At 44.5% G+C, this 18,119-nt stretch overlaps 1 protein-coding gene across 1 annotated transcript in view; it reads left to right on the top strand.

Moving 5' to 3' along the window:
• Positions 1 to 466: 466 nt before the first annotated feature.
• atxn7l1 (ataxin 7-like 1) overlaps positions 467 to 18,119 on the top strand; it is a 28,339-nt gene continuing 10,686 nt past the window's right edge. Inside the window, exons 1-4 of the mRNA XM_056277865.1 lie at positions 467 to 507; positions 1,278 to 1,461; positions 1,960 to 2,417; positions 16,830 to 16,912. Of these exons, the coding sequence (XP_056133840.1) occupies positions 492 to 507; positions 1,278 to 1,461; positions 1,960 to 2,417; positions 16,830 to 16,912 (741 nt within the window). The 5' untranslated portion in view covers positions 467 to 491. The remainder of the gene's footprint in view (positions 508 to 1,277; positions 1,462 to 1,959; positions 2,418 to 16,829; positions 16,913 to 18,119) is intronic.

Raw genomic sequence — 18,119 nt, 5'->3', positions numbered from 1 at the left:
ACTTGTTAAAGGGGTAGTTGTGTACCTGCCTGCAGGCCGGGTAGAGTAAATAAACACACCGCAGTCGGCAGGTGAGAAATCCTCAAGCTGCTTACCTGTTGAGACTTCCTCTAAATGGCAGGCATCGAACATTTTCCCAGTAATCAAGCATGATTTTTTTTTTAATTTCAATTGAGCGACAGCATAAACAAAACCGCTGGGTGCTGTTCTTTGTAATGGCAAAAATAACTATATCATCACATCCCATTTCCCAGTAATATATTAATATCTTACACATGGCATCACTAAGAGTCAAGACGTGTGTGTGTGTTAATGTGCATTTCTGAGAGAGTGTGTGTGTGTGAATGTGTGTTTCTGACATCTTGACCCCTCTGTCCCATTCAGGTAGCTGGGCTGTAGTTGCCCAGTGAGTCAGACACACAGAGAGACAGTCTTGGAGCACACCCCTCATCCCCGCCCTGTGCCCTCCCAACCCCTATCCCAACAGAGACATGCATAGCAAAAACCGTAAGTCAATACCCCTTTCTTTGCCCCTTGTGTCCATAGTCAGTCTTCTTCCTTTCCCCTCCTCTCATCCCGGATAGGCATCACTTCCTTGGTTCCCGCGTCCTCCGCTCTTGTCCTCCTTCCATTTTCTCTCTCTCTCTCTCCTCCCACCCACTCCTCCTTTCATAATTTTCCCTCCATGCTCCATTCCCTCTACTCCACTCCACTACACTACACTTTCCTTCATCCTCCCCTGCTCCTTTAGTCTCCTTCCCTTCTTTTCCTCCTTATGTCCTCCTGTCTCTCATCCTCATTTCACTTCTTCAGAACTGACAGGCCTGGTCAAATAGCATGTGCTAGATAGAGTTCCTTAGCGTTTCCTTTAACCTGCTTGGCACATGGGTTGGGTGGGGTTCCTTACGTCAGGGCAAATCAGTGTCAGTAGTAAATAACATTGTTATTAGGGAAGAAAGCACTGAAGTGGTTTCACATGATGTTTTTCTGATTGCCTACACTTTCTGGTACATTCTGGCCCATCTGGCACTATGGTTGCATGTAACCATGCTCCATGTATCAGATCAACTAAAAGGTTGTTAAAAACTGTTGTTCAACCCATGTCTGATCATGATGTACATGTGCAGATAGTGAGACTTTGTGTTTAGCATTATGTTTAATGTTAATGGCCGAGCATATTTTCTATTGGTTGTGTGTGTGTGTGTGTGTGTGCTCATTCAAATATGCATTTGTGCCCCTGTGCTCACATAGCCGTCTGTCTGTACCTGTTTCAGAAGAGCGCCACAGCTCCTCAGTTTCCTTCCAGACCCCTCTGGTCTCCATGAAGCCCAAGGCCCCCACGGTGGCCTCCAGCCCCGGTGACATGCTGGCCTTCAGAGTCCCCAAAGACTACCCCCACTCCCGGTTCACCAAGGCCCCGCTCGCTGTGTACCCTCCCAAAGGAGCTCGCAGCAAGACCTGGTGGGTTATACGCTCATTTTGATTCGTTTGTTTATATACTCAAACGATTTTGAAAATGTTACACAATGAATGCTGACACATGATGTGGTGCATGCACACACAGACTCACTGCTGTTACAGTAAAAAGAAAGCCGCTCATTAATCAGTGTATGCACATACACCAAGCGTGTCTGTAACTGTATTTTTGTTTATTACAATTTTTGGCCCTTTCCTCACTCTTGCCTCTGTGTAGGTCCTCTATATCCCATCTCTCACTTTACACCTCTTTATCTCTCGCTCTAACTATTGCTCTTCCTCTCTCTCGCTTTCTCCATGCTCCTTGCCTCTCCATTCTTGTCTGATCTTTCTTTCACTCTGTTCCTGTTCCCCATCCTCCTATAAGTATGTCATTCACTCAGCGCTCTGACTCTCTCTCTCTCTCTCTTTCTCTCTCTCTTTCTCTCTCTCTCTTTCTCTCTCTCTCTCTCTCTCTCTCTCTCTCTCTCTCTCTCTCTTCAGTGTTTCCCTTCCGGTCGTGAGCCTGGAGAAGATGCCCTGCCTCAGCCGAGCCAACGCAACGTCACACGTCCGGCTCACCTCCTCTTCCTCCCTCTCCCCTTTCTCCTCTTCCATCAAACCTCCCTCTCTCGTTCCCTCGGCCTCCCAGCGTTCTGCCGAGAAACACGTCAACGGTCGCGCCCCCAGCGGTCCCTCCACCCCGCGCTCCACCACCCCTCTATCTGCTCCGGACCGGCGGCCCAGCCCGGCACGCTCTCCCCTGGACAAGCGACCGTCATCGTCATCCGCACCCTCTCCCTCCCAGCTGGACCGCCGACCCTCCTCGTCGCCCTCGCCCGCTCAGAGGTCCGCCGTTCTGCCGTCTCCTCAGTCTTCGGTGATGACGACGGGGATGACACTCGAGAGGAAACAACAGAACGGAACAAAGGTTTCCTCCAGGTCGCACAAAAGACTCTCAGGTGAGTTTGCATGATGATAGCAGTGACAAACAGGGTTGGAAGAATTCCATCGTAGTCTGTTTCTACTTTTCATATTTGTTTTCATGTTTACCAATATCATATTTTATGCTGCATTTATGAACATGTGTGTTATAATGGCAGCACTACAATAGGCCTCACTAGGGCTTGTGTTTAATAAAAATGTTAAAAGGTAGAATAGTTAGAATGCACTGCAGTTTATTCAGACTGGAATTTCATGTGCACATGTGGGCAATATTGAATACACTTTTTGAGTGGAAGGCACATAAAACCAGAGTTTTCTCAAAAAGTCGACAAAACCTATTCCTTATGTTGATTTTGTCAAAATGACCGATGGCATTTGGAATTATCTGTCGATGCTTTTAGAATTCCGCAAATGATGAAAAATTCCTGGTAAATGCAACCCTTTCTCCAGGTTATCGCAAAAAAAAAAAAAAGCCAGTTTAGGATTAAAATGTGTTGTATTGAGCCACAAATGGTGACCGCAGGTGGCATCAGACCAAATATGCTGGCTACAGATGGCACCATTCACAAAATCATGTCATCTGGATGTTACGGGATTGAGTGTGTGAGCATGAGTGCCCCAGGGTGGATAACATTTTTATTGGGGATGCACCAATACCGATACCTGCATCGGGTATCGGTCCGGTACTGGACTTGTACTCATAAAACTACTCCGATACAACCACGGCTGATACCTGACTAGACAGTTCCAGTGGAAATTGTGCCTTTTTTTTGCCATTTGTATGGGAAGAGGAGGAGATGGAGCCAGATAGACAATGCAGAGCGACAGCCAAAAAGCAGGTGAACACGCCAATGTGTCATTTGTCCAAACAGAGCGAGAAATGACAAAGTTCCACGCATGTATAACTTGTATGTGCAGACCAGGCAAGGAAGAGGTCGCGTCATGTGGGTGGAGTGTTTTTTTTAACCTGCTACACCAACTGCGACTGTGTTGTGTGCCAGCCGTGTTTTCTGCTTCACTTCTGCTTCAACAGGTAAAAACTTCATAGAACTGTTTAAAAAAACGAGTACAATTTGTTCAAAAATGATTATTAATGATATTAAATTAATACCTCATTGTACCAAAGGCAATGAAACCTTATGTTTTTTTTTCTTTTTCATCGCACATTAAAATAAATAAATCAAGTGCATCTGGGTGGCGTGGCAGTCTATTCCATTGCCTACCAACACGGGGATCGTCGGTTCAAGTCCCCGTGTTACCTTCGGCTTGGTCAGGCATCCCGACAGACACAGTTGGCCATGTCTGCGGTTGGGAAACCGGATGTGGGTATGTGTCCTGGTCGCTCCACTAGCACCTCCTCTGGCCGGTCAGGGTGCCTGTTCGGGGGGCGGGGACCGGGGGCAATAGTGTGATCCTCTCACGTGCTACATCCCCCTGGTGAAACTCCTCGCTGTCAGGTGAAAAGAAGCATCTGGCGAGTCCACATGTATCGGAGGAGGCGTGTGGTAGTCTGCAGCCCTCCCCGGATCGGCAGAGGGGGTGGAGCAGCGACTGGGACGGCTCGGAAGAGTGGGGTAATTGGCCAAGTACAATTGGGGAGAGGAAGGGGGGAAAATTATCACTTGGCAAAACTCAATATGCTTGCAGAAATCTCAGAAAACATGGCTGGCGTGCAACCACACGCAACGCAGATGCAGTTGGTGTAGCAGGTTAAAAAAAAAACCCTGTTAAGTAGTGCTGCACGATTAATCTAATGGCAATCGCAACGTCAGCCTGTGCAATTCTAAAACCGCAAAAGGCTGCTATTTAATTAAATAATAAAATGTGCATGTGTGAACATCTGTTTGTGTGCAGTCTGCGTATCTACTCCCATAATTAAGAGATGACCAATCAGTCCCTGTTTAGGCAGTGAAGTGTGTGCAGTCTACGGTCACATGACTATCCGGTGTGCTGCGTGCAGACCAGAAAGAAGGAAAAAATGGACACTGATGACAATGAGCAGGTTAATGCTGATGAACTGGTGGCAACAAAAAAAAAAGACCTGTCATATGGCGATATTTTGGATTCAAGCCCAGCGATATTGAGCGGAAAGAGGTACTGTGTAAAACATCCATCCATTATCCAAACGGCTTATCATGCAAAATGAGTAGTTACATGTCGCGGCAACACAACAGATTTGTATTAATTGTATTTGTATAAATTTGTTTATTATATCGCAATCGCGATATTGCCCACAATAATTGCGATATGACTTTTTCACCAAATCATGCAGCACTGATTTTAAATGTTAGTCCTCAGACAGCACTAACATATAACATACGACATATCATTTCAATGTGTGGCAGCACCATGTTTGTTCAGGAAAACACATAGTTGAATGTTAAAATGTCAGCAACAGCATCATGTTGTATATTTAATTTGTTACTGTCAGAAAGTGAGGAACATCTGAGAAAAGTAAAACATGTTCTCAAAGTCATTGTTAGAACTATAATGGTATTACTAAATACTCGTATAAGTACTCGGTGTCGGCAAGTACCCAAATGTAAGTGCTTGGTCTGAAAAAAAAAAGTGGTATCAGTGCATCCCTATTTTTTATGGTCTTTGTTTACCCAGGGAAAGTAGCTGAGTAGGTATTTCCTTTTCCAGTAAAACCCTGCCTCACGTTCATGCATTTGCACACAGTTAAATCTGGGAACTTCCCATCACAGTCATCCACTTGAGGGGGCGCTGTGCTGCTCCACTGGAGGACTTTGAAGTCGAGTGCCTTGCTCAGGGGCCTCTCTCAGGTAGCTGTTGAGGGAAGTGAGGGTGTTATCCGTTCTCTTACCCCACCCAGTCTATCTGTGTCAACTGGTATCGTTCTAGTTCTCTGTCCTCCGTAAGCCAACACTCTTCTGATTAGAAAGCTACAATTCACTCTCTACAATAGAAATGGTGTGCACAAATAAATCATCATTAGCATCGTGTTTTGAAACCATTATGCTGATGTTACTTTCTTGGTTTGGCACATAGGCACACACACAGACATATGCATGTGCGTGCACACACTCTCTCTAGCTACTTCTTATCTCGGTAGCCTTTGGGAAGTCTCCAGTGCTGAGTGTTTGGCTGCAGACAGGTCGCTGCCAGGGCGTGGAGACGGCTGTGTTTTGAAAAAGGGAGATACGCTTCTCTACATTTCATAATCACCCTTTCTCCTGCGTTCGTTCTCTCTCTCTCTCTCTCTCTCTCTCTCTCTCTCTCTCTCTCTCTCTCTCTCTCTCTCTCTCTCTCTCTCTCTCTCTCTCTCTCTCTCTCTCTCTCTCTCTCTCTCTCTCTCTCTCTCTCTCTCTCTCTCCCTCGCTCCTAACCGCTCTCTTGGTTTTCTTTTGCTTTCTTGCTTTTTTCCCCCTCCTTCCTGGCACCAGAGTTGGCTCCATTGCCAAGCACAGGGATTTGACCTGGCAGGAAGGCCCTGTCAGAACAACAGGCATATGTATTTTGCTTGAGTACAGTATCAGTCTATTCTGTGACTATATGTGCTTTAGGTAAAGGTACACTCTATCTACTACTACTACTTTCGGCTGCTCCCGTTAGGGGTCGCCACAGTGGATCATCCATTTACATTTCTTAAAGATACACGCTCTCTCGCTCGCTCGCTCGATAGATAGATAGACAGATTAGATTTATTTTTGGTTGGATGATGCTTTCTATCTCTGTGCCATCTTTCCTTCCTTCATATTTCCACCCTGTCTCTATTTGTTACCCTTACTTGCTGTCTCGCTCTGTCTCTCCCGCGCTCTCTTTTTCCACTCAATCTCTACCCCCTTCTCTCATATCTTCCACTTTCCATCCATCTTTTGTTTCATCTTTCTCTTCACCTGTTTCTGCATCTTTCTCCCTACTCTTTTTTTTCCTTTCATCCCTTTGCTTGTCCCCCCTCTCCTACCCTCTCTGCTTTCAGTCCCTCCACCTTCTGTCTCCTGTTTCCTTTCTCCTTCCACAACCAATCCTTCTCTGTCGCTCTCTCTCTTTTCCCTCTCTCTCGCTCATCCTTCTCGTCCTACTCCACATGTTGTTTGCATTGACCAGTGTTGCGCTCCAAGCCTTTGATTTCCGCAGTCAAATTCATGAGCTCCTGCTGCCAAAGGCTGCCTGTCTTGATAAAAATTCCCTTTACCTCTCGCATCTCTCCATATTTTCACCCCCCCGCTTTCTCGCTCACACTCTACGGTCTCTCTCTCTTCTTTCTCCTACTGACTCTCACGTGCCTCTCTTTCCCCTGCTCGCTCGCTCACTCTTTCCCTCCTTTTTCTCTTCTCTCACTCTGCCCCCCCCCCCTGCTCTGCTTTCCTTTGCCCTGTCTCCTGTGTAGTCCATCGTTGTTCTCTCTTAGGTCTGGCTGATATTGACAAGATCAAATATCATATGATATTTTTGATGAAAACCTCTGATTATATTTTGGGGATGACTTTTGTGTTTTCATAAGATATTTACGCAAAAGAATATGTTGATATATGATCATTGGTAATGTGGATACAGTGTTTTCCACAGGTTGAGAATTTACTTGTGGTGGTGGATGGCGCGGCTTGTGACAGGCGGGTTCAGTAATAAACAAGTCAAAGAACGTTGAATCAGTTCACCTGGACACTGTTTATTGGGAGAAACGTTTCATCATTCATCTAAGTGACCTCTTCAGTCTCAACTGACTGCAGGTATCCCCACCCTTATAAACAATACAGTGCCATAGTGACCGAAACCAACAATCACTTTCATCAGTCATAGCAATTTGCATATGAAACTGATCATTGTTTTTGTCGGAAGGAACATGTCAAAGTAAATATTTTAAAATGAATAACTATTTATGTAATAAAACACATTTCATGTTTTCAAAATATATTCAAGAAATCAAAAACTATGCTATTGTTGGGTGAAGGAGAAGGAGAGAGGGAAGGCATGTCCAGAGGCAGCAGGAGAGGAGGAAGGGTAGAAGTATGGAGAAGAAGGGTAGAAGGATGGAGGAAGGGTAGGAGTGTGGAGGTGAGAGTCGGAACTTAGAATGTTAGTACTATGACTGGTAAAGGGAGAGAGCTGGCTGATATGATGGAGAGAAAGAAGGTAGATATACTGTATTTGCAAGAGACCAGTTGGAAGGGAAGAAAGTCCAAGAGCATCAGAGGCGGGTTCAAACTCTTCTACCTTGGTGTGGATGGGAGGAGAAATGGGGTAGGGGTAATTCTGAAGGGAGAGTATGTCAAGAGTGTGTTGGAGATGAAGAGAGTGTTGGACAGTGATGAATGTGAAGCTGGAAATCGAAGGTGTGATAATGAATGTTATCAGCGCATATGCCCTGGAAGTTGACTGAGATGGAAGAGAAAAAATAATTCTGGAGTGAGTTGGATGAAGTGGTGGAGAGTGTACCCAAGGAGGAGAGAGTGGTGATTGGAGTGGACTTCAGTGTGCATGTTGGTGAAGGGAACAGAAGTGATGAACAGCTGATGGGTAGGTATGGTGTCAAGGAGAGGAATGTGGAAGGACAGATGGTGGGGGATTTTGCAAAAAGGATGGAAATGGCTGTGGTGAATATGTGTTTCAAGAAGAGGGCGGAACACAAGGTGATGTGTAAGAGTGGAGGAAGCTGCACACAGGTGGACTCTATCGTATGCAGGAAATGCAGTCTGAAAGAGATTGGAGACTGCAAGGTACTGACAGGGGAGAACGTAGTAGGCAGCATCGGATGGTGGTCTGTAAGATGACTTTGGAGATCAAGAAGTAGAAGAGAGTGAAGGCAGAGCCAAAGATCAAATGGTGGAAGTTGAAGAAGGAAGACTGTTGTGTGGAGTTCACAGAGGAGTTAAGACGGGTACTGGGTAATAGTAAAGAGCTGCCAGATGGCTTGGCAACTCCTGCAGAAGTAGTGAGGGAGACAGCTAGGAAGGTATTTTGTGTGTCATCCGGAAAGCGGAAAGTATATATATGGAGGAAGAGGCTGGCAAAGAAGAAGTGGGATAGTCAGAGAGATGAGGAAAGTAGACAGGAGTACAAGGAGATGCAGCGTAAGGCGAAGAGAGAGGTGGTGAAGGAAAAAGAAAAGGCGTATCTTGAATTGTAAGAGAGGTTGGACACTAAGGAAGGAGAAAAGGACTTATACTGATTGGCTAGACAGAGAGACTGAGCTGGGAAGGATGTGCAGCAGGTTAGGGTGATGAAGGATAGAGATGGAAATATGCTGGAGAGTGTGTTGAGAAGATGGAAGGAGTACTTTGAGGGGCTGATGAATGAAGAAAATGAGAGAGAGAGAAGGTTGGATGGTGTGGGGATAGTGAATCAGGAAGTGTGGTGGATTAGCAAGGAGGAAGTGGGGGCAGCTATGAAGAGGATGAAGAGTGGAAAGGCAGTTGGTCCAGATGACATACCTGTGGAGGCATGGAGATGTTTAGGAGAGATGGCAATGGAGTTTTTAACTAGATTGTTTAACACAATCTTGGAAGGTGAGAGGATGCCTGAGGAGTGGAGAAGAAGCATACTGGTACCGATTTTCAAGAACAAGGGTGATGTGCAGAACTGTTGCAACTACAGAGGTATAAAGTTGATCAGACACAGCATGAAGATATGGGAAAAAGTAATAGAAGCTAGGTTAAGAGGAAAGGTGACGATTAGCGAGCAGCAGTATGATTTCATGCCACGAAAGAGCACCACAGATGCGGTGTTTGCTTTGAAAATGTTGATGGAAAAGTATAAAGACGGTCAGAAGGAGTTACTTTGTGTCTTTGTGGATTTAGAGAAAGCATTTGACAGGGTGCCGAGAGAGGAGGTGTGGTATTGTATGAGGAAATCAGGAGTTGCAGAGAAGTATGTAGGAGTGGTGCAGGATATGTAGTATGAGGGCAGTGTGGTAGTGGTGAGGTGTGCGGTGGGAATGACAGATGGGTTTAAGATGGAGGTGGGATTATATCAAGGATTGGCTCTGAGCCCTTTCTTGTTTGTAATGATGATGGACAAATTGATGGACGAGATCAAGCAGGAGTCTCCGTGGACTATGATGTTCGCGAATGACATTGTGATCTGTAGTGAGAGTAGGGAGCAGGTTGAGGAGAACCTGGAGAGGTGGAGGTATGCTCTGGAGAGAAGAAGAATGAAAGTAGGAGCAAGATGGAATACATATGCGTGAATGAGAGAGAGGACAGCGAAATGGTGAGGATGCAAGCAGCAGAGGTGGCGAAGGTGGATGAGTTCAAATACTTGGGGTCAACTCTTCAAAGTAATGGGGAGTGCAGAAGAGAGGTGGAGAAGAGTATCAGGAGTGATTTGCGACAAAAGGGTACCAGCAAGAGTTAAAGGGAAGGTTTACAAGATGGTTGTGAGACCAGGTATGTTATATGTGTAAGGACCTCTAAAATCTACTGTACATACTTTGTGGTACTTCATTTACCAGCATGCTTTTTGTCTTAAACATTTCCTGTGTTGGTGTGGTTTCCAAACATGTGGACCAATGGAGTGTATTTGTTCTGTGTATTTGTGTTTGAATTTTGTGGTTGGCCAATGATGTGGTGTGGAGTTGTTTTGCCCGCGAAATCGTGGGGTTCGCAACGGTCGATCTCCTCGTGGAAAGGGAGGAGTTTGGTGATTCGCAGCAGGACTCCAAGGAGAGAGGTCAATTTTTTTTCTCTCTCTGCGGCCCCGTCTGAGTGCCCGTTTCGCGGAGACTTTGTACACAGCCGTGTACTGGGCCCGCATTTGAGGACAGGAGTGTTGCGATTGGCCCACGGTCGTGTGCTTGCTGGTGGGGTTTGTTTTGGTCTGATTGCTTTGTTTCCCACCGGAGGACCATCGTCTTCGCCAGGGTTTTCGGAACGTTGCGACCTGTGGCCATTTTGCGGGTGGAGGCCGCTGCTGGGGAGCCGACAGCTAGCACTGCGCCTTTCCGTCCTCTGGACTGCACACAGCCTCCCGGTCGTGGGAGCGGTGGGTTGTGAGTAACCCGAAAAGATCACTTATACTGACACACACACACACACTTTTGTCTTGTCGCCTGGGCATCGTAGGGTGTCTGCCTTGCTCTGCGCTCAGAGAACTGCTTTAATGTGCACCAACGGGCCCCAACAGAAAGCGCTGGGTATTTTTGTATTCTGTTGATACTTTCTTTCTGTTTATTGTGAACGGTTGTCACACCCTGTGTAATTTTAATTAATGTTTATTTGATCAACAGTACTACACTTGTGTGGTACTCTTCCCCCCCCCCCCCTCTCTCTCTCTCTCAGTATTATTCAATAAATCCTCTTATTATTAATTACATTTCTGGTGTATTGGCAACTCATTTACTTTTAGAGTTCTGGTAATGAGCTTGTACAGTACTTCAGTACACAGCAGGGTTATACGATCTGCCTTAACCACTGGTTTGTTAAATTCTGGGAAGGTACACCATTCACTAGCCTTAGGTAAGTGTAGTATTTTCTCAGTGGAGGCACCGCGCTACTAAATTGATAATTATCTTGGCTAATTATTTCTATTGTCATTTATCACTAATATTGTCGTTAGTGGCACTAGCCTACTAGTACACAGGAGGTTCGGCCAGCTCACCATTCCACCGCCGAGAACTCAGGATCCTGTTGCACCATTGGATTTTATTGTAACACTTTAGTAACTGGTAGCATTAGGATGTTGTCTTGTTTAAATGTGCTTGGCGTTGCCCGCCAGTGAAGAAGGGGTTACATATGGTTTGGAAACAGTGGCACTGAGGAAAAGACAGGAGGCAGCGCTGGAGGTGGCAGAGTTGAAGATGCTAAGATTTTCATTGGGAGTGACGAAGATGGACAGAATTAGGAATGAGTATATTTGGGGGACAGCTCAATTTGGACAGTTTGAAGACAATGCAAGAGGCGAGATTGTGATGGTTTGGACATGTCCGGGGGAGAGATGCTGGGTATATTGGCAGATGGATGCTGAATATGGAGCTGCCAGGGAAGAGGAAAAGAGGAGGTTTGTGGATGTGGTGAGGGAGGACATGCAGGTGGCTGGTGTGACAGAGGAAGATGCAGAGGACAGGAAGAGATGGAAACGGATGGTCCGCTATGGCGACCCCTAAAGAGAGCAGCCGAAAGGAGAAGATTCAAGAAATTAAAACTCTTTACCGCTGCATTTGGTCCAGAGTTTTTCTCCTTAGCCTTTTATCATGTTCCTGTTTGCACAGTTGGCATTCTCTGTTGGAAAATTTAATATTCCGTGCTTTGGAAAAAAAAAAACATTTCTAACGCCTGTCTGTGTGGTTATGCTTCAGGGGCAGGTCCATTTATTGAGATTCTGAGGCATGCAGCCAGGTGCTCTCTTTTCAACTTGTTTCTTAGGTCAGTTTTGACCTGAAATGGAACCAAACTCGCATAACCATTTTGAATGCAAGCATTCTGAAAGACGGCACAAGAGAACATTTACAGAAAGTTTACACATTTGCTCTCTTACAAGTTTGAAAATCACTTATCCTGCTCATTAGAGGTCTCGCTCACACTTCATGCTGGAGACGGGGTTGGGGACAGTTCGGTGTCGAGGCTAACATTACTAGCTAGCCAGTCCAACTACCCTCGTAAATTACATTAAAATAAGATGTGTGACGTTAACACTTTGAATGTGACAAGGTATTCTTTTTACGCATCCAATACACAAACTTCTAAGTGTGGTGTTTTTATTATCGGGCAAGGAAAAAGGATAACTTACCTCAGAAAGACACTGCCAGTCTCCCTTTGAAATTGACAGACCAAATGAATCGCTGTCATGCACGGCTGATATGTGCGTTGTCTTGAGGCTGAAGTTCCGCTGGTCTGTGTGTATTAGAAAATGGCAATTGCATGTCTTGATTGGAAAAAAAAAAGTTATTCGGATTTTTTCTACCTGGGTGGGTCAGGTAGAGCCTATGTATGGGAAATGCTGGGATGTGATGACCGGGCAGGTACAGAGGCATTCATTGTTAATTTCACTCAGCGAAAACATTTGAAAAACTTAAGAATACTTTCTCAAGTTACTGTAATGCAGCCTTTAAGAGCAGGGAATGACAACATTTAAATTATTTTATGCTAACCAAAATCCCAGATGGTATCTAGTCACATATCACGGCATTTGCAGTACATCAATATATTGCCCAGCTCTAAAGATTTCTCTCACTCTCTTGCACTCTCTCTCTCTCTCTCTCTCTCTCTCTCTCTCTCTCTCTCTCTCTCTCTCTCTCTCTCTCTCTCTCTCTCTCTCTCTCTGTCTCTCGCTCTCTCTCTCCCTCTCACTCTCTCTCTCTCTCTCTGCCTCTCTCTCACCTAACCTCTCTCGGTTTTCTTTTGCTTTCTTGCCTATTCCATTTCATTGTGTGTTAGGGTGTAAGGGTATTTGTGTCTGAGCAATTTCTGTTTTGTGTGTGTGTGTCTTTCCACCCAGCTACCTGTATCTGCCAGAGGTATCTTCTGTCCCACTGCACACAATGATTACTGGGATTATAGCCAGGGCCAGCACTAGATTACAGCCTTGTAGCAATAACAGTGTTTATGTTAACCTGGTGTTAAAGGTTGTTTATTGTTGCTATGGAGTAAAGCACTTCTGCTCTCTATCTCAAGGAAGTGTTATTGACACCGACAGCACGTTTTTAGAGGGGTTTTCTTGTGGGTCCATCAAGTAAATAGTCTTAAAAGTCTACCAGTAGAAATTTAAAGTCAAAACAAAATTGAAACACTGATATTTTCCAGCATCACTTACTTTAATCATTATGTATTTTGTATGGACTATTTCCATTGGGGGGAAAAGTGTAAAAGGTGTGAATCAGTTTTTCTATTTTTCTTTTTAAAAGAGCCCCCCCTCATTCTGATTCTCATGTATGCAACTTGATTGATTGATTGATTGATGTTATCAGACATGCTCATTTACATACACACACATTATGATGATCAAATCATAATATGAAACCCCGCCCCCTTTATCACAACCCTTGCTTGTTTTTGTCACTCAAAGGTCAGCTCATGAATATTAATGAGACTGACCACTCCCTCACAGTTGTTGAAACAATTGAGAGCAGTTATACAGAAAGGAATCAAAAACACAGTATGTCATTTTCAAATAAGAAAAAATCTTAGTGAATGATTTATTTTGTCGTGTTCAAGGCTTTTAGACTTGAAAAGTTAAATCTGTTTACTGGTTTCGGTCTGACTTTAAAGGTGTAATCTGTAATGGCATGCACCACCACGACCGTGTACGAATGCGTCAAATTGAGCGCTCTGCTGACAACAACAAACATGACACATTTCCCCACCGAATCAACATTGTGTATTTGTGTGAGAAATGGAGGCAACGGAAAGCCTCAAAAGAGCATGAAAGCGATGTGGCGTTGGCTGGTTTTCTCATTCACAAGTAACAAAGCAAACACTGTTTACGAAGTCTGACCAAAACAACAACAGGAGTGGGGCATACAACCACTGCATGCATCAACTGTGGATTGCACCTTTAACAAAATCGCATGCATATTTGGTGTTTTGTATGCAACAAGGAGATTGCCGCTAAAAGAAGTGACTTTCTTATGGAAAGTGATAGAAGGTGCCGGACAGGCTGCGACGCTGCTTGGTTTTACACAGTTACCAATGACCCATGTGTTTCTGGGGGAGGTGGACTAATCCAAACAATAACCAGCCAACCTAAAGGCAGACCTCTGGTTGAAAGCAGCTGATTGGAGGTGAATGATGCTGACATGGATTATGTAGGGCAGCTAATTGCCTACATTTGGTCAACCGATAGTCTGCACAACATTGGTGCAAGAAGACCCACAAAAGTATACACAGTTTTTTGAGCCATGACATGAATGAGGTATGGTAGCCAGGGACTGTTCAGAGTTCCGTGTGTTTGCGTAAAAAAATAAGACATTTTAATTGCAATGGGCTGAGGAGTGAAAACATTGGACACTAGAGGATTAAAAAAAACTTTACCTTGTCTGATGAATCCCTGTTACTGCCATTTCTAGCAGAAGGACGAGGGTATACAGAAACCTCAGTGGATCTATGCTAGGGCTTAACAATGTAGCTGAAATTTTTAATCACGATAAAGTATTTCATCTCAGTCTGTCGATAATTATTGATAATTTTTAATGACCTATTTTTAATGAAGACCAGCAGGAAAAAAAAGGTTGAATTTAACCACTTTATCTTGAATTTAACCACCTTTAACCACGCTGTCTCTGTTGGTGTGTCACATGTCGATGGTGCAACTGAACAACACACCTGTACCATGATTGGCTGTTTGCGTGTCACTCGTAGCACGCTCCATTATCAAGAGATATGATTGGCTGTTTATGAGTCAGGGAGGTAGCACGTGTATACGTTATGGGCTTTCATGGCAGCTTGCATTTAAGTGAAACTATCGAACAATTTTCTTATCGCTATTGATCATTATTTAAATATATATTTATCATATATATTATTTATCATATATTATTGGGGGCGGCACGGTGGTGCAGTGGTTAGCGCTGTCGCCTCACAGCAAGAAAGTCCTGGGTTTGAACCCCAGGGTTGTCCAACCTTGGGGGGTCATCCCAGGTCGTCCTCTGTGTGGAGTTTGCATGTTATCCCCGTGTCTGCGGTGGGTTTTCTCCAGGTGCTGCAGTTTCCCCCACCATGAAAAGAAGACATGCATGTTAGGGTTAATACTCCTGTCTGTGCTCTTGACCAAGGCATTTCAAGACGAACTGGAGTTGGTCCCCGGGTGCTGCCCACTGCGCCGAGCTACACAGCTAGGATGGGTTAAATGCAGAGTGTAATTTCACTACAGGGATCAACAGAGTATATCAAAAACAAAAAAAACAAAAAAAATCAAAATCAAGTGTCAATCGCCGGTACATATCCCTATCTTTTTATAGCCTGGGCCAGGTGTGTGCATCCATTATGATGCGTGTCGACATTGCAGGGCAGTGGTGATGGGATGATGGCTTAGGGTTTATTTCTCCGGCACCCAGTGGGATTATAGAAGGCAGAGCAATATTTGAATAGAACTGGATGTGGAAACATCACTGCAAATTGGTTGCATACCTTCATTGGAGCAGTGGATCCACTTGAAAATGGCAACCAGCTATCTGGAACTGAGATAACACCACCGGCCAGCTTAACACAACTGTGCAAAGGTTGGAGTCAGCGGGGTTCATCATCCCAGTACAAACAATTTTGGATTCTTGTTTGAGTCAATAATTTGAAGCTTTTCTGAGAGCAAAAAAAAGAAAAGGGTGCAGTACAATATTAGGAAGTTGTCCCTGATGTTTTGTGCATGCAAAGTGTATATATCACAAAAGATGTGATTATGTTACTCCTAACAGTGAAGTACTGAGGATTGAATTATTTGGCACCAAATAAATCCATGCCTTCTGGGGAATTGTGAGAATTTATTTGTCGAAAAAAAAACCATCCAAACACTTTCAAAGCAAACAAAAAAAAGAAAAGGAAAGGAAATTCTCACTCTAGCTTCAAGCCAACAGAAACAAGAGAGTTATTGCTGGTTTGGCTGACAGTCACAAGTGACTCCTGCCAGGCTGTCAGTATGTCCTGTCAAGAGTGATTTGGCTCGGCATTGTGTTTCAAACAGAGACAGTTTTATTGCAGTGTGTTGTTCTGTTTGCAGACTGAAAGCATAATTCTACGCTGTACCAACAGCAGTGTGCATGGACACGCCATAGACCACCACTCAGCCAATGAACGAATGAATGAATGGAGTAAGGAAATGAATGAAAAAACAGTTAAAGATTAATTGATGGGGCGTCCAGGTGGCATAGCGGTCTATTCCGTTGCCTACCAACATGGGGATCATCGGTTCGAATCCCTGTGTTACTTCCGGCTTGGTTAGGCGTCCCTACAGACACAATTGGCTGTGTCTGCAGGTGGGAAGCCAGATGTGGGTATGTGTCTTGGTCGCTGTACTAGCGCCTCCTCTGGTCGGTCGGGGCGCCTGTACGGGGGAACTGGGGGGGAATAGCGTGATCCTCCCACGTGCTACGTCCCTCTGGCGAAACTCCTGACTGTCAGGTGAAAAGAAGCGGCTGGCGGCTCCACATATATATCGGAGGAGGCATGTGGTATTCTGCAGCCCTCCCCAGGTCGGCAGAGGGGGTGGAGCAGCGACTGGGACAGCTCGGAAGAGTGGGGTAATTGGCCGGATACAATCGGAGAAAAAGGAAGAAAAATCCCCCCCCAAAAAAGAAGAAAAAAAGATTGAATTGATGAATATAAAAAAAGATCCAATCGAACACAAACAAATGGAGGCATGCAGTGGTATTGTAACTCTGAAGAAATGGAATTTGCTGCTTGGTGGATTTATGATGGTCCATGAGAAGTAAACCAATGACAGGTGTTTGTGTGTGTGTGTGTGTGTGTGTGTGTGTGTGTGTGTGTGTGTGTGTGTGTGTGTGTGTGTGTGTGTGCACGCACACGTTTTTGTTTGTTTTATAGGGAGAGTGTTTGACCCTAACAAACACTGTGGAGTCCAGGACCCAGAGAGTAAACGGCCATGCACGCGGTCTCTCACCTGCAAGGTATTACTTTCTTATATGCATGCATACATACGCACACACACATCAATGCTTTTGGATTCTGTCTCTCTCTCTTTCTCTCAGTCTCTGTCTCTCTGTGTGTCTTTGTCTGTAGTGTCTGTACTTGAGAGTTCTTAATAATGAGTAGTGGTACTATAAAGCATGAAAGGGAATGCAGTGCCCTTGGCAAGGTAATTATTGCTGCTGGGCAAGGCCAGAACATCTTGGAGCACTGATATTTCATTATACTATCGTTTGATTAGCCTTCAAAGTCTACACTGATTATTTCAAAATAGTCATTAAGTAATAAAGCATGAATTATTGTGCCTGTTTCCTATGACTTTTTAATTAAATTAACAACCGTGTCCTTAAAAGGATACACACTTTTGATTTTTATTTCCCCCCTCTGTCGTCTATTAATGTCTACACACAGTGTTTCTCTCCTTCTTTAAGAAGTCAAAGCCTTCTCTTCTCTACCCTCCTTTTGAACTGGTAATCCCTGTGAGAGTCATATTACAAAGTAAAACACTGCGGAGGAAGCACCAACATCAAAACGTGTCTGGAAGACAACCACAGATCAAGTGCAAATGTACAAGAACAGAACGGCAATTCAAATCCCACTAAAACAAGATCAAATTTGCCTATTCAGGTTTCTAGAGAGGCTCCCACTGCCGTCGCTTTCAGAGTTTGCAGTGGATTGAAAAAAAAAAAAGAAATATGTTAAATTCCGTTTCATCACTAAATGCACTGCCATTGCTGTAGTTTTTGTCACTTCAGTTTTGGCAATGACTCACGGTAGTCTCTGTTTTGTACGACACACCCAACATGGCCTTAGCAGAGGACCTGCATGTGACCTTAATGGGGGTAAGGGCAGGAAATGGAGATAAACGCAGCCGTAACTTCATAAATCCAAGAGCCACAGAAGCCATCGCGTTTTTAAGAGTCACGACCCACTATTGCCAGAAAACTGTTTTTTCCCCATAATATATATCTGTGTTTAGTTTGGATGTATGTTTAGTTGGGATGTATGTTCTTAGTTTGGATATATGTGTTCTTAGTTTGGATATATGTATTCGTATAGCTTTTGGATGTGTGTTTTTGTCTTTGTGTTGCACTGCTGTGGGCTGGGGGAAACAATATTTCCTTTCGTTTCATGTGTGCAAGTACATGAAATGAAATGACAAAGCGTTCCTGATTCCTGATAAATTGG

The sequence above is a fragment of the Lampris incognitus genome, chromosome 3 (assembly GCF_029633865.1).
Source record: "Lampris incognitus isolate fLamInc1 chromosome 3, fLamInc1.hap2, whole genome shotgun sequence".
NCBI lineage: Eukaryota > Metazoa > Chordata > Actinopteri > Lampriformes > Lampridae > Lampris > Lampris incognitus.
Note: the sequence above shows the minus strand (reverse complement) of the source record. Positions and strands in the feature narration are given on the sequence as shown.